Source organism: Caretta caretta, chromosome 3 (assembly GCF_965140235.1).
Source record: "Caretta caretta isolate rCarCar2 chromosome 3, rCarCar1.hap1, whole genome shotgun sequence".
Taxonomy (NCBI): Eukaryota; Metazoa; Chordata; order Testudines; family Cheloniidae; genus Caretta; species Caretta caretta.
In genome coordinates, this window is record NC_134208.1 from 32,077,407 (window position 1) to 32,093,370 (window position 15,964).

Here is a 15,964-nt window from a genome sequence, read left to right on the forward strand (position 1 = left end):
TAACAATGGGTCTTTGAGATGTGTGCCTCTATGGGTGCTCCACAACCCACCCACCTCCCCTCTACTTCGGAGTTCTTGTCAATGATTCTGCAGTAGAGAAGGAACTGAGGGGGGGTTAGCCAGTGCACATTGACTAGCCTCGTGGCGGGGCACAAGGGGAGACAGCGCATCTGCGAGCCTAATAGACATTGCAACCAAAGTTCTCTGAGCAGCAGTACAGGGACACAAGCCCACCTAGAGTGGAGCACCCATAGGGACACCCATCTCAAAGAACTATCATTACTGTACATCAACATCTGATGAAGTGAGCTGTAGCTCACGAAAGTTCATGCTCAAATAAATTGGTTAGTCTCTAAGGTGCCACAAGTACTCCTTTTCTTTTTACTGTACAAAGTGTGCAACTTCTAACATTTCTTACCTGCTTAACTGACTGGCTGGCTGGCTGCTAGTATATTACAGAATGTACCATATTCTCCCCTCAGTCTTAGTGCACAATTAGCACATTCTTTCAGATAATATCACAGTAGCTTAGTATGGAGTTGCCATTTGCGACTTTGTAGTTAAGGTAAGTAGAACAGACAAATGTCACTTTTAGGCTGAACTGTTGTAACTTGCTCTACCTGAGACTAACGATGCTGTGAGATGAGAGAGAACATGTTAGTGTCCAGGCTTTGCAACCTAGACTGGCTCCTTATTACTAACGGATCCACTCAAGTTCCATGTATTGACCTTCTGGACAGTCCTCACTGTTTTTACAATCCATGAATGGTGCCTAGATAAAATAATAGAAATGGGAGGGCCCTAAGGAACCTCGAGAGGTCATCTAATCCATTCTCCTGTGCTGAAGCAGCACCAAATGTACTTAGATCACCCCTGACAATTGCTTGTCTAACCTGTTGTTAAAAACTTCCAGTGACAGGAATTCCCCAATGCCCCTTGGAAGCCTATTCTAGTGCTTAACTATCCTTATTAGGAAAAGCTTGCTAACTATAATCTAACCTAAATCTTCCTTGCTGCACATTAAGCCTATTATTACTGGTCCTACCTTCAGTGGACATGAAGAGAAACTGATTACCATGCAAAACTCCTATTAATACACCCCCGAATTATATTAGCCTTTTTCACAATTGCATCACATTGTTGGCTCATATTTAATTTTCTGATCCACTGTAACATCCAGATCTGCAGTACTGCTCCCCATTTTGTTTAGTCTTTATTGATTTTTGTTGATTTTCAGGATGAAATAGAATCAAGTTTCTATTTCTCCAGTTTGTCAAGGTCATTTTGAATTCTAATCCTATCCTCCAAAGTTCTTGCCACCACATCTAGCTTGGTGTCATCCACAAATTTTATAAGCAAACTCTCCATTCCGTTACCCAAGTCATTAATGAAAATATTGAATAGTATGGAACCCAGTACAGCCCCCTGCAGAACTCCACTTGATATGTAATCCCAGTATGACAGTGAACCATGGATAATTACTCTCTGAGTAAAGTTTTTCAACTAGTTGTGCACCCACTTCATAGTAGTTTCATCTAGACCACGTTTTCCTAGTTTGCTTATGAGAGTGTCAAAAGCTTTACTGAAGATAAATCACATCTATGGCTTCCCCCTATCTGCTAGGCCAGTAACCCTGTCAGAGAAGGAAATGAGGTTGGTTTGACATGATTTGCTCTTGATAAATTCATGCTGGCCATTCCTTATAACTCTGCTCTCCTCTAAGTGCTTACAAATATTAGTTATGATATCTTTTCCAGTTAGGCTGACTGTTCTATAATTCCCCAGATCCTCTTTGTTCTTTTTAAAGATCGGTGCTGTAGAAATGCTTAGATAATGTGTGCAGGAGAAAAGGTCTGCTCCTGTTAGCTTCTTTGATTCCTTCTGTGGCCAAAATAAATGACACATGCGATTACAAATGGGCTGGCCTTATGTGTGGGGAAGGAGTCTATTTCTCTAGAAGAAACCCGGTTGGAACAGTCTCTGTGAATAGGGAAACATCTGCTTCTAATATGCCAGCAAAATTTGGTTAAATGGATCTTAAAGAATGACATTATAACTGTTTATAAACAAAATGCGTTAAAATCTAAACTCGGCTAGGAGGAAGAGAGGGACATTTCAAGTATCACTATCGCTAGGTGTTTCTTTTATCAGTTTTACTGTTAGAAGAACTTGAATCCCCCTTGATTCTATTCTTCCCCTACCCTCCTAATCCCAAAACCAGCCAACAACCCTACTATTCATCCTGAGTGAATTTGGAGGTGCTGTTCAATATAAACAGACATGCAAATTTCTGGATGGAGGATGTTGCTTGGAAGGGGTGGCCTGGGCTATAAAAAACAAAAGAGCCAGGAGAGAGAAGCAGATGCTCTGGAGCCCCAGCACCAAATGTAGTGAGGAGGACAGCAATAGCTTATTGGACAGCAGAGAGAGCCTGAACACCAGGATCGCTCAGTACTGTACTTACTAGTTTTTTTAAAAAGGCGATAGTGGAATGCTACCATATGCATAAAGTATTTACCAAGATGATTTATTCTTAACCTTTTTGTTGCTTTTCTACTGCACTGTACAAAATAATGGTAAATGGCAGAGTCTGCTATAGTTTGACGATGGAAAACTTTCAGGAAAACATTGTAAAACACCTTGTACCACACTGCTCTGATGTTTTTGGAACAATACATTTGTCCATTGTGTTTTGTGAGGTGCAGTTTTGACTTGAAATGAGTGTTCAGAGATACATATGCTACAACTTTTTTTTTTGGATATTTTGGACTATGTTACATGATAAGAATTTGGATCTAAATAATGGTTTATTTTCCCCTTCCATGCATAGATTGAATTAATAGACAGAGTGGATGACATCTATCGAAATACCTCTTGGGACAATGGAAACTTGAAAGGATACGGCATACAAATAGAGCAGGTATTCATGGATTCAATGCAAAGGGTTGTGAATCTTGGGCATTAGAGCATGTTCTGGATGTTATAAGTTCTGATTTTTTAAAAAAGACATATATAATACATTTGGAGGGTGGGGTCTGGAATCAGAATACAAATAATCAGAATACCAATAATCAAAACTTATTAAATTGTTTACTTCCATCATATAAGTAACCCCTTAAAAGCATCATGCTAGGGATTTTCATAGCTAGGTTTGTTTTGGCCCATCTTTTATCAGACACTTACAGCTGTTGGAGAAGATTTCAGGCTGAGACTTGGCACATTTGATCTCTGTTGGAGAACTTTTTTTTTTGTTTCTGCTAAATTTGAAAAATGTATGGTTCTTTCATAAACATACTATTGTGCAAATATTGTCACATATCCCAGTGGTGTTGGTGTTTATCTGACAGAGCCCAGTGTTCAAAGTGACCCACATTACAGATAAAAAGCCACAATTCCTCCTCTGAAGAGCAGCAATTAATTTCAGACATGATGTAATGAATGGTGCTGGGGGTAACAAGCAACTGTGGGGGTTGGAGGAGATGGGTGACATCAATAAGTTTATGTAGTAACTCTTGAAAATTAGAGCTCCGAGTGGTGGAATAATGTATTTAAAATAAATGGAAATCTTAGTGGGCTAATTTCTTGTAGGCATGATAAAAGTGGGTTTTACAGAGGGCATGCATGCTGTGTTGTGTACACTGAAGCAGAGGATTTTTCATAAGGAGTCATGACATCTGGCTCACTTTTTTTGACCTGGTTACTTGTGGTCTTGCCTAACTTAGACAAATCTGGTCTCAGAGTGCCGCTTTAAGCATAACCTAACTAGATGTTCAAACCTGGGGGGGGAAGGGCTGCTTTGACACAGTTCTCTGTTTGCTAATCTCAAAGTACCGGGCCTGAAATTTCAAAGCCTGAAAATGTCGGGTGTGGAAACGGGCCACAATTGGGAAGGTCAATGCAATCAGGTAGTCAGCACGTTGTTTCCTTCAGCCAACCAGGCAATGTTGTTTTAGGTGGCTGCAGTTTTCTCTAAGGGCGGAAACAGAGTTGGGGGGGTCCCCCATGTTTTCCCCCTTCCATGACTTTGTGGAAAATTACTTGTGACCTCAGCAGCCTTAGTAATCATGTGACAAAAGATGAGGCAAAAATGCTATAAAGTAGGTTTTGTGTTGTTGCTGGAACCTTAATTCTGAATTCCTGGAATCTTTTGGGACTTATCTCAAATGTAAAATGCATTTTTATTTGGAAAAGTGACTGTAAAAATGGTTCTCTGGGGCCCGGCTTTGTGTGTTGATGATTTCCATATCAAATGCAATTTACAAGCTATTTCCATCGACCAGCTCTTAAAGTTCATTTTGGGAGCTGAGAGTCAAGCTATGTTCTTTTCTTGTCGTCATCTTGAGAAATAAAAGTTCTGATGGCCATTATTTACAGCATAAACTCTAAAAGCCCAGTGTTACTCCCGTTTACTATAACATAACTAAACATATGCCACACTGCAAGCTAACTACCTCTTTAGTCAGAAAAGCCTAAATATGACAAATGTGCTTTTAGTCATAAAACTTGTCAGTTTTTCTTTTTTCGCATCGAGATTCCTAAAAGATAGGTATCCTTGTAAATTTGCTTTGGTTAAATAAAATCAGAGGTGCACTGGGGATCTTTTCTACCAGATTTGAACCCTGAATTTTTATGACTGAGTTATGAATATCTTAGTGGGAAACGAATATCTTAATGGAAAGTTGTGATGTGCAACTTAACATCCTTAAGTGTAAGGATGCTAGTATGTTTAGGTGTAATTATATTTGTATGGGTCAAAGTGTATGGCGTCATCTTAATTCAGAGGTCAAGAGTTCACCATTAAGAATTTGTAAGTTTAAATCTAAGAATAGGATGGCATTTTAATGAGGCGCTTTGGCCGTCGTTTAGGAGGGTGAAAAATTTCCATTGACTAAACATTTTAATTTAAAATTGCAGCACTTGGCGTTTCACTGCCTATTTCTTCAGCTTGTTGAATTGTTTACAGTTCCTTATTCTAATTATATTATACCCTTGAATATAGATTATTGTCCACAATGAATCAAGTCTTGTGAAGCCTGGGGAAAAACATTATAACATGGCAAAAAATCAGCCAAATGAAGAGAAGGATGCTTGGGAGGTGAAGACACTGCTGGAGGTAAAGCTGTGTTTCTCAAACAAAATGTCCCATCTAAAAAGAAAATACAAGAATTACTTATTTGCCATCCAAGATCAGTCTCTGATTGCAAATGAAACTGCTTTTCTTCCTCTTCACAATGTGTAGTTATCACAAGAATACAAAACTAGGATATTTCTACCCAGGCTCACGGCAAGAGGCTTCATTATAAAAAGTATCTACTTCCAGAATACAATTATTAAGTGCAAAACAAATAGAAATGATCGTATGTTTATTGAGATAGGAAGGCAGCCCTGTGATTAAAGCACTGGCATGAGACCCAGGAGGCCTGGGTTCATTCCTGGCTCTGCCACAGACTCCCTGCATGACCTGGCTCAAAACATTTGATCTTTGTGTCTCATTTTCTTACCTGTAAAATTGGGCTAACAATACTTTCCTACCTCACAACAAAGGAAAACTGATATTTGTGAAGTGCTCAGATACTAATTTAATGTGTGGCTGTATAGTTGAACTTGGTTCTTTCATACATGTTGAAATTCTCCATGCTATTTCATCTTCTAAGTTGCCATCCAGTTGACCAGATTTACCAAATGTCTTAGCCTTTCTGGATAGCATACAGGTTTTATTTGTTTTAGTAAAGTTAAAATGTGTAATATTTGGAGTTCCCCCAGAATGCACTAGTCATCTTGCAAAAGTATAAAGACCTGTCCCCTTCCCAGAAGATCACACAACTTTATTGACATGACTCCATCAGAAGGGGGTTATAAATGGGAAAGACGGGAGGTAGAGCAGGGCTAGCAGTAAGATTATGAAGCTACTTGTTAGGCATGTGCATTGTTGACTCATTCACATCCCTCTTAAAACCTGCTTCTGCAATGATGCTTACAAGGTTCTTCTAGGGGAAGAAAGAGAATCAACAGAAAACACCAACCATCGAGAAGTGGACATGCCTTACTGAGGATCCATGTGATCTTATCCTCACCTATCTGTTGTCCTCGTTGGTAGTGCCATTTCAACACAAGATTGTGCACTCCTCCCCATACTTGTTCTTCTGAAGTATAATCTAGCATGTTTTGGGACGCCAGAAAAATGATTCAATAAATTGCTGAAACACAAGTGAAAGTGTGCCCTGGGTCACCACCTACATTGAACAGAGAAGCTAAGGAGAACGTTGGAGTATGGATTCAGCTCTGCTCCTTTTCAGCAGCATGAATGGGAGCAGCAAATTCCTACTGTCATTAAAGGCATTCTGTAGTGAAATCTTGTAATGCTGGCTGTTACCAAGCATTTGCTGTTTTGAAAGGTGGGCCTTATAATAGTTTTTTCTTTCCTTGAGATGTTGCTGATGAATGAGAATCTTAACACTGTAGATTATACTCTGGCAGGAGGTGATATTTAAAACTAGGCCAGACTAAGTGCTAGAATATATGAAGGGACTGTCCTACTCTGATCTGGGGATGGAGCAGATTTCTTCATTTAGTGTAATAGAAACTGGAGCTGGAAAATACCTGGCTTGTTAAATGATTTTTTCATCTTTGAATTTTGTCACCGTACATATTACAGATTTTTCTAACACTTGCTTTTTTTCCTTTTAGCAATTTAGCTTTGATATAGCTGAGAAAGCAGCTCACGTGTGCCTTGCTCATCTCTTTACATACCAAGATTTCGATATGGGAACACTTGGACTAGCTTATGTTGGATCTCCCAGGCCTAACACCCATGGTGGCATTTGCCCAAAGGGTAAGATTCCCCCCCCCCCCCCCCCACACACACACTGTCTGACCTCTAGTTGTGGGTTGAATATCTGTTCTTTGTTACGAAAATTGTAGAAGGATTGAAGGGGGCACAGTGTGTGTCACTTAAATATTCCCTAGTGACTGAGTTAGGAATGGAACTGAAGGCTGCGTCCTAGGCTGCATACAAAAGAGGAATAGGATAGGGTAAAACAATTTGGTTTCTTGAATTCATAGGTTGAGTGAAAGCCATCATGGTCCCATTTGGAGCAGCAAAAATCTTCATGTGCTGCTCTGGAAAGATGCAGCTCTGAACAGGTGTGGCCTGCCAAGTTGGGCAATGGGAGGGGGAATCCAACATCTATCTCTTAAGTACTTATATGGTCCTCATTACTTGAGTATCTGAATGCCTCGCAGTCTTTAATGCATGCATTTATTTAAGTTCTGACTGCAGATTCCCCACTGCAAAAATTGGGGAAAGGGGACTCATTTATAAGCCTGTGAGTGCTGTAATGTTATAGTCCTTTATTTACAAGGTCAAAGAAAAAGACTGGGGAGAATCTTCAGTTTTCCTAAACATGGTTTTCTCTTTAAAAAAACAAACAAACAAAAGTCTGTAGAAAGCCCGGTTACTTTTCTTGTGCTATATGAGGAATTTCACTTTCTTTCATCTTCCTTTCTATAGCTTATTATAGTCAAGTTGCCAAAAAAAACATCTATTTGAACAGCGGCTTAACCAGCACAAAGAACTATGGCAAAACTATCCTCACAAAGGTACTGTAAGGTGAATGTGGATATACAGAACATATTTGTTAAACATGTACTTTGCTGTTAGTCTTCAGTGCGAAAACTACTGTGAGATGAATGGCTCTTAGATGCCTCTCTGAAAAGAACCGTTTGCTCTCAGTCCAGGTCCCTACAGACAGGTATCTGTGGTGCAAAAAATGCCATCGTAATTGTCATCCTTGTTGACAGAGAAAGCCAGGACTGAATGGCTCTGGAGATGGAGCTAATCAGACACACTGGTGGAGCAGTGAGAAGGAAACATTCTGCCTCTGATTGTGCTGACCTCTTCTATTGATAAATAAGACTATATGTCTCCAAAGATCTGAGCACTAAATTCGTACCAAATGTGTGCTTAGAACCACCCCCAAAATCAGAATAACCCTGAAGACTAAACTAATAGATTGGCAGTGGAATAAAGTTGAACTGCTGATTGTTGTAAGAAAAACTATGCATCTCTGGCCTTTTATACTTCTGCAACAGTGGTCTCCAACCTTTTTATGCCCAAAATCACTTTTTGAATTTAAGGGCAACCCAGGATCTACCCCGCCCCTTCCCTGAGGCCCCTCTCCTTCCCCGAAGTCCCACCCCACTCACTCCATTTCCCTCCCCCACCCTCACTCACTTTCACTTGGCTGGGGCAGGGGGTTGGGGCTCAGAAGGGGGTACAGGCTCTGGGCTGGGGCTGAGGGGTTCGGAGTGTGGGAGGGGGCTCCAGGCTGAGCCTGGGACAGGGGATGAGGGTGCAGGAGGGGGTGAGGAGTGTAAGCTCTGGGAGGGAGTTTGGGTGCAGAAGGGGGCTCCGGGCTGGGGCAGTGTTGGGGTGCAGAAGGAGGTACGGGATGCTGGCTCTGGGAGCGGGGGTCAGCTCTGGGGCAGGGGGTACATGGTGCAGGAGGAGGTATGGGGTGCTGGCTTTGAGGGGGGTCAGGGATGGTGTTTGGTGTGCAGGAGGGGTTATGGGGTGCAGGAGGGGTTATGGGGTGCGGGCTCCCGCCGGGTGGCACTTACCTCGAGTGGCTCCCGGTTGGTGGTGCAACAGGGCTAAGTCAGGTTGCCTGCCTGACCCAGCCCCATGCCTCTCCCAGAAGGCTCTGCGCGCTGCCCCTCTCTGTAGGCACTGCCCTCATAGCTCCCACTGGCCACAGTTCCTTGTTCCTGGCCAATGGGAGCTGGGGGGCGGTGCTTGCAGGCAGGAGCTGCGTGCAGACTGCCCCCTGCAGAGGCCTACTGGCTGGTTCTGGGAGCGGCGTGGGGCCAGGCAGGCAGGGAGCCTACCTCAGTGGTAGCCCCGCTACACCACCACAGATCGTGATTGACTGGGAGAGTCTCCAGGATCGACCACTGTTCTACAACGTGCTTCGTTTTGTGGCTTGAGCATCCCAAATCTATTTTTACCTGCAGGGCTACACAGTGCAGGCGTATCACCAGACTTGAGTTGGATCCTAAATCCAAGTCCCCTGTCTTGTTTTTGCTCTTCAGAAAATGGATGGGTACAGAATAGCTTCAAACTGCACTGGCATATGGGCCAATCATGCAAACAACTGAGTTTGGTGGCATTACATGAAGGAATAACTATTTGTAGAACTGGGCTGTTTAGTTGTTAGCCTTACCCTTAATGTAAGCTATCTGGGCTTTTTTCAGTCTTACATCTTTTGTTCATCATCTGTTTGGTGGTAAATATTGAGAGGCTCGGATGCAGAATTCATCAAATTTTGAAAGCATTAGGAGTTTGTCGGGGTGCTGGAACAATTTTTATAGTAGGGGTGCTGATGATGGAAACCATGTAGCTGGTGTTTGTTATTACAATACTACTTCAAGCCAGGGGGTGTGGCAGAACCCCCAACACCCCTAGTTCCAGCACCGCCAGTCTCAGTATTATAATGTGTATAGTAATGGCTAAACTTTTGCATTTGGATAAAAATATTTTCTTATGTTGACTTTAATACTGATTAGTTAAACCCTGATTTTAAAGGATGTTTATAATTGGTATCAGAATTACTCTGGGCTGAAACTTGACAGATGCTCTCAAGAAGAATTAAACTTCTAAGAGGTTAAAAAGAAAAGTAGTCATGGAACCTCTAACTTAGAGGAGTGCTTTAATAGGGCTTTAGCTGTCACTACTGTCTAGCGCATTAGCCTTTCGCCTCTGAATTAGAGTTCTGTCTTTGTTACAAGTGAAATTGAGTTTGGCCTCTTCCTATCTCAGTCACCAAACCACCAGACTGGTTGGCACAGTTCATGCAGATGAGTCCAGGGCTTGGCACAGCAGGACATTACAGATCAGCGTTATGTGGAGCATCTTGCACGGTGTCTGCTCAGACTATCCCTTGCTTCCAAGAGCACTAAAACTCACACAGTAAATACCACCAAGCACACAAATGGTCTCTAAGGAGTGCTCAGATCTTTCACTCCATATGTGCTGTAATGCATAGGCATGTGTGCCAGTGTTCCAGCTCCAGTTTGGCTTGTCATTGCACTGTTCAAAACTTCCTATGTCTGTGGAGTAGCACAAGTTAAGGCTATTCTGCCAAACTTCTCTCTCCTGCCCACTTCCTAGCTTCCCCTTCCCTGGCGTGCTGTGTCCAGCCCATCTTCCCTGCACTTAACTATTGTTTCTTTGTTGGTATCCTTGTCAGTCTGAGTTTCTGACTTGCCCTGCTGGTCAAGTGAGGGGAGGTCACATCGGAAGCACAGGCTGGGGGGAGGGAGGTGGAAAGGGAGGGTTTCCAGTAGCAGGTTTGGAGACTTATATTGAGTGAGTCCTGCCTTGCTTCTTGGCTTTTGGAAATCCACCCTATGTTAGGGCTGTGGATTAATTGCAGTTAACTTACGTGATTAACTGAAAAAAAGTAATCACAATTAAAAAAAATTAATCACAATTTTAATCACACAGTTAAACAAGAGAATACCAATTGAAATGTATTAAATATTTTTGGATGTTTTTCTTCATTTTCAAATATATGGATTTCAATTACAACACAGAATACAAAGAGTGCAGTGGGCACTTTATATTATTTTTTATTACCAATATTTGCACTGTAAAAATGATGAATAAAAGAAATAGCATTTTTCAATTCATGTCATACAAGTACTGTAATTCAGTCTCTATCATGAAAGTGCAACTCACAAATGTAGGTTTTTTTGTTACGTAACTGCACTAAAAAAAATAACAGCAACCCAATGTAAAACTTGAGCCTACAAGTCCACCCAGTCCTACTCTTGTTCAGCCAATCACTCAGACAAACAAGTCTGTTTATATTTTACGGGAGATAATGCTGCCCCACTTCTTATTTACAACATCACCTGAAAGTGAGAACAGGCATTTGCATGGCACTCTTATAGCAGCATTGCAAGGTATTTACGTGCCAGGTATGCTAAACATTCATATGCCCCTTCATGCTTCAGCCACCATTCCAGCTGACACGCGTTAAAAAAATAATGCATTAACTAAATTTGTGACTGAACTCCTTGGGGGAGAATTGTATGTCTCCTGCTCTGTTTTACCCGCATTCTGCCATATATTTCATGTTACACCAGTCTCGAATGACGACCTAGCACATGTTGTTCATTTCAAGAACACTTTCACTGCACATTTGACAAAATGCAAAGACGGTACCAATGTGAGATTTCTAAAGATAACTACAGCACTCGACCCAAGGTTTAAGAGTCTGAAGTGCCTTCCAAAGTCTGAGAGGGACGAGGTGTGGACAATGTTTTCAGAAGTCTTAAAAGAGCAAGACTCTGATACGGAAACTACAGAACCCAAACCATCAAAAAAGAGAACTGACCACCAGCCGATGGCATTTGACTCAGATGATAAAAATGAATTGGTGTCAGTCTGCACTGCTTTGGATCATTATCTAGCAGAACCTGTCATCAGCATGTCCTCTGGAATGGTGGTTGAAGCATGAAGGGACATGTGAATCTTTAGCGCATCTTGTGAGGCTAGCTACAGCAGTGCCATGTGAATGCCTGTTTTCACTTTCAGGTTACATTGTAAACAAGAAGCGGACAGCATTATCTCCTGTAAATGTAAACAAATTTGTTCAGTCAATCTGAGCGATTGGCTGAACAAGAGGTAGGACTGAGTGGACTTATAGGCTCTAAAGTTTTACATTGTTTTATTTTGGATGCAGTTTTTTATATACATAATTCTACATTTGTAAATTCAACTTTAATGATAAAGAGATTGCACTATAGTACTTGTAATGGGGAATTGAAAAATATTATTTCTTTTGTTTTTTACAATGCAAATATTTGTAATAAAAAGAAATATAAAGTGATCACTGTACACTTTCTATTCTGGGTTGTAATTGAAATCAATATATTTGAAAATGTAGAAAATATCCAAAAATATTTAAATGGTATTCTATTATTGTTTAACAGCGCAATTAATTGGGATTAATTATTTTAATCGCTTGACAGCCCTACCCTATATTATTTCTAGGCTTTTTTCTAGCACCAAACCAGTCGAATGTGAGTTTAGTTAATTAAGGCTCTTAATGGCTGCTGTCTATTCAATAAAAATAAGGCAAATTGCCAGGGGAATTAAATGAAAATGTGACACGCGTAATTTTTGTGGCATGAGGTTTCTTTAGAAAATATTTTGTTAATCTTAGACTTAAATGCCTTCACCGTGTCAAATGTTGAGCTCTTATATGCCCTTGTGTCATAAATATAAAGGGAAGGGTAAACCCCTTTAAAATCCCTCCTGGCCAGAGGAAAAATCCTCTCACCTGTAAAGGGTTAAGAAGCTAAAGGTAACCTCGCTGGCACCTGACCAAAATGACCAATGAGGAGACAAGATACTTTCAAAAGCTGGGAGGAGGGAGAGAAACAAAGGGTCTGTCTATACGCTGCTTTTGTCGGGGATAGACCAGGAATGGAGTCTTAGAACTTTTAGTAAGTAATCTAGCTAGTTATGTGTTAGATTATGATTTCTTTAAATGGCTGAGAAAAGAATTGTGCTGAATAGAATAACTATTTCTGTCTGTGTATCTTTTTTGTAACTTAAAGTTTTGCCTAGAGGGAGTCTCTGTGTTTTGAATCTAATTACCCTGTAAGGTATCTACCATCCTGATTTTACAGAGGGGATTTCTTTACTTCTATTTACTCCTATTTCTATTAAAAGTCTTCTTGTAAGAAAACTGAATGCTTTTTCATTGTTCTCAGATCCAAGGGTTTGGGTCTGTGGTCACCTATGCAAATTGGTGAGGCTTTTCATCCAACATTTCCCAGGAAAAGGGGGGGTGCAAGTGTTGGGAGGATTGTTCATTGTTCTTAAGATCCAAGGGTCTGGGTCTGTAGTCACCTAGGCAAATTGGTGAGGCTTTTTACCAAACCTTGTCCCGGAAGTGGGGTGCAAGGTTTTGGGAAGTATTTGGGGGGAAAGACGTTTCCAAACAGCTCTTCCCCAGTAACCAGTATTTGTTTGGTGGTGGTAGCGGCCAATCCAAGGACAAAGGGTGGAATATTTTGTACCTTGGGGAAGTTTTGACCTAAGCTGGTAAAGATAAGCTTAGGAGGTTTTTCATGCAGGTCCCCACATCTGTACCCTAGAGTTCAGAGTGGGGGAGGAACCTTGACACCTTGCAACATCTGAACCCTGCTCTAGCAGTTGCCTCTCAAGAGTTTGGCAATTTTACAGGCCCTGACTTCAGTTTAGCACTTATGTTTAACCAAAGAACTGTTTCCTAATTAAGGGTATCTCTAAAGATCTAATGATTTGGAATTACTTAGACCCCCACTGCATGTTGATATTGACTTTAGATGTGTTTTTTTGATATCGAACAAGGAAGCAGACTTGGTTACTACTCATGAACTGGGACACAACTTTGGAGCAGAGCATGATCCTGACAGTCTGCCGGAATGTGCCCCCACTGAAGACCAAGGAGGGAAATATGTTATGTATCCAATTGCTGTGAGTGGCGATCATGAAAACAATAAGGTAAATTTACTTTAACTTCCACTATCCCACCACAGACACCAGTACAATCAACAAAGACTGACCCAGAGCCTTCCACCCCAAAAGCACAAGTCCCTGTCTGCTTAGCTAAAGTGCACTGTATTTAATAGGTGGTTAATTGCTGGAACAGCCACTAGAGGGAGACATACTCATTAACTGTTATTAGTCCCAGTGTTAAATAAGTTCCTCCCAAATCCCTGAGATCTACAGGCATTCAAGCTGTACTAGGGTGATATTTTGTAACAGACTGTGGCTACCTACACTTACTGATATCGCTGTTGTCAGAAGGAATCCAATTTGGATCTTTAGCACCAGAACACAGGCTTCTAAATAGTAAGCTGTTCACTGCCGTCATGTCTCTCTCTAGTGGTTAGCCCAATCACTACGTTAATACATACTCATCTCCATTCATCTTATAAACGTCATAACACCCTTGAGGACTTGGTATTATCCCTATTTTACAGATGAAGAAACTGAGATATCAAGTGAATGATTAGCCTAAGGTTACTAGCAGCTCTGCAGAAGCTTACAACCAGGATCAGAAAAGTCTATCCCCATTTTTGCAACTTCATGACTATTTCTTGTGATGTATTGCTCCACCTGAACCCCCTATGCTGGCAGAAGGGTTGGGTTTGGGTTTGGCACCCCTCCCAAGAGTTGGTCATGCAGCGCTGTGCATATGTGTTCAGATATGTGTTAATAACAATGCAACAAAGCAGTTTTTCAACACAAGCTACTATTTTCTGTGTTACGTTTTCCCAAGATATCACAGTGGCATTGTAAATGGAATAAATGTTTCTTAAAACATCAGAATTGGGGGTTAGGTGGGTGGTGGTGTCAGTCTTGGATGTATTCTGGTGAATGATGCATTCCTTCTCAGTGCTGCACTTTCCGCTCATGATTCTTTAGATGTTCTCAAGTTGCAGTAAACAATCCATCTGTAAGACCATTCAGAGCAAGGCCCAGGAATGTTTCAAAGAGCGCAACAACCAAGTATGTGGGAACTCGAGAGTGGATGAAGGTGAGGAATGCGATCCTGGCCTTTTGCACAGGCATGCTGATCCCTGCTGCTCTGCTGACTGTAAACTGAAACAAAATGCCAGGTGCAGGTAAGAGATGTTAAAGCCACAGCCTTGGTTGGGAGGGGAAGGGAATATGGGGCTGGGTCAAAAACTTGTTTGCAGTGCAGCAAAATGCACTCTTCTGGACCCTGGCTTCAGTACTTTGAGACTTTCTCTACTGAGCACATGAGCCTTGGGAAAGTTAAGGACTCCAGGAAAGAGCTTTGGTGCATGCCATTATTTGGTAGTCTTGGTGTTAGTTCATGCAGTAGTGTTGAGACTACTTAGTTCCATTGCTTTGCTAGGAGCTGCACATCAATGCAGTGTAATGGTCAATTCTATACCAAAAAAAAGAAGTCAATTGCAGCACTCAAAAGTCAGAAAGTGCCAGTATTAAGGTTCCCTGTGCAACCTTAACACTGCCCCTTCTGCATGTGCATTGCAAGGCAGTCTAAATCCATGGTCATATGTTATCCAGGACCCTAGCAACACCTAGTGTGCAAGCTGGACAGTGACTGTGGTAACTGAGGTCTGTCTTTACTGTCCAATCTGCACACAGAGTCCAGATCTGCTCCCATTTATACTGGAGGAATTGTGCTTTAGTCATTTTTGGTTTTGGATGAGACATGAATATTTAGTCCTTTCCTAGCATGGAGTTACGAATGTGGATTTTTAAACATTTGCATTGCAGTAGTGCTTAGGGTGCCTTGTATTACATGCTGTACACACACCGTAAGAAATGGTCCTTGTCCTGAAAAGCATAGTCCATCTAGACAAGACTGACAAAGGGTGGGAAGGGAAACAGGCACAGAGAGATGTGAAGGGACTTGACCAGGGTCACCCAGCAAGTCAGTGGCAGAGGCAGGAAAAGAACCCATATGTCCTGAGTCTGTCCAATGCCTTGTCGAGGGGCCCACTCTCCCTCTCCATGTGTAATATAGTACATGTGCTTATGTAACCCATTCTTCAGCACACTTCAGAAAATGGGGGACAAGTATATCTGATAGGCAGAGCTCTATAGGAGAAGTATATGTGCTTCCATGGGTTTGCCACGCTCTTAATGTTTTCAGTCATTTATTTCTTGAGTAGCTTAATATTCATCCTCTCCCTCCACTCTTCTCACAGTGATCGGAACAGCCCCTGTTGTAAAGGTTGCCAGTTCGAAAGCGCTCAGAAGAAATGCCAGGAAGCCATAAATGCTACTTGCAAAGGAGAGTCCTATTGCACTGGTATGCCATTGTTACATTTCCCTTACATGTGCAACTGAATGCTGCAGAGTCAGGGTCCATTTTACTAGCTTTTGCTACCTTTTATGCAACTTGTATGT

General features: G+C 41.6%; 1 protein-coding gene across 1 annotated transcript in view; it reads left to right on the top strand.

The window, feature by feature from the left end:
- The window catches only part of ADAM17 (ADAM metallopeptidase domain 17), a 63,584-nt gene that overhangs the window by 36,118 nt on the left and 11,502 nt on the right, over nt 1-15,964 (top strand). Inside the window, exons 7-13 of the mRNA XM_048845469.2 lie at nt 2,831-2,920; nt 5,000-5,113; nt 6,688-6,832; nt 7,511-7,599; nt 13,406-13,558; nt 14,486-14,685; nt 15,763-15,866. Coding sequence (XP_048701426.2) covers nt 2,831-2,920; nt 5,000-5,113; nt 6,688-6,832; nt 7,511-7,599; nt 13,406-13,558; nt 14,486-14,685; nt 15,763-15,866 — 895 coding nt within the window. The remainder of the gene's footprint in view (nt 1-2,830; nt 2,921-4,999; nt 5,114-6,687; nt 6,833-7,510; nt 7,600-13,405; nt 13,559-14,485; nt 14,686-15,762; nt 15,867-15,964) is intronic.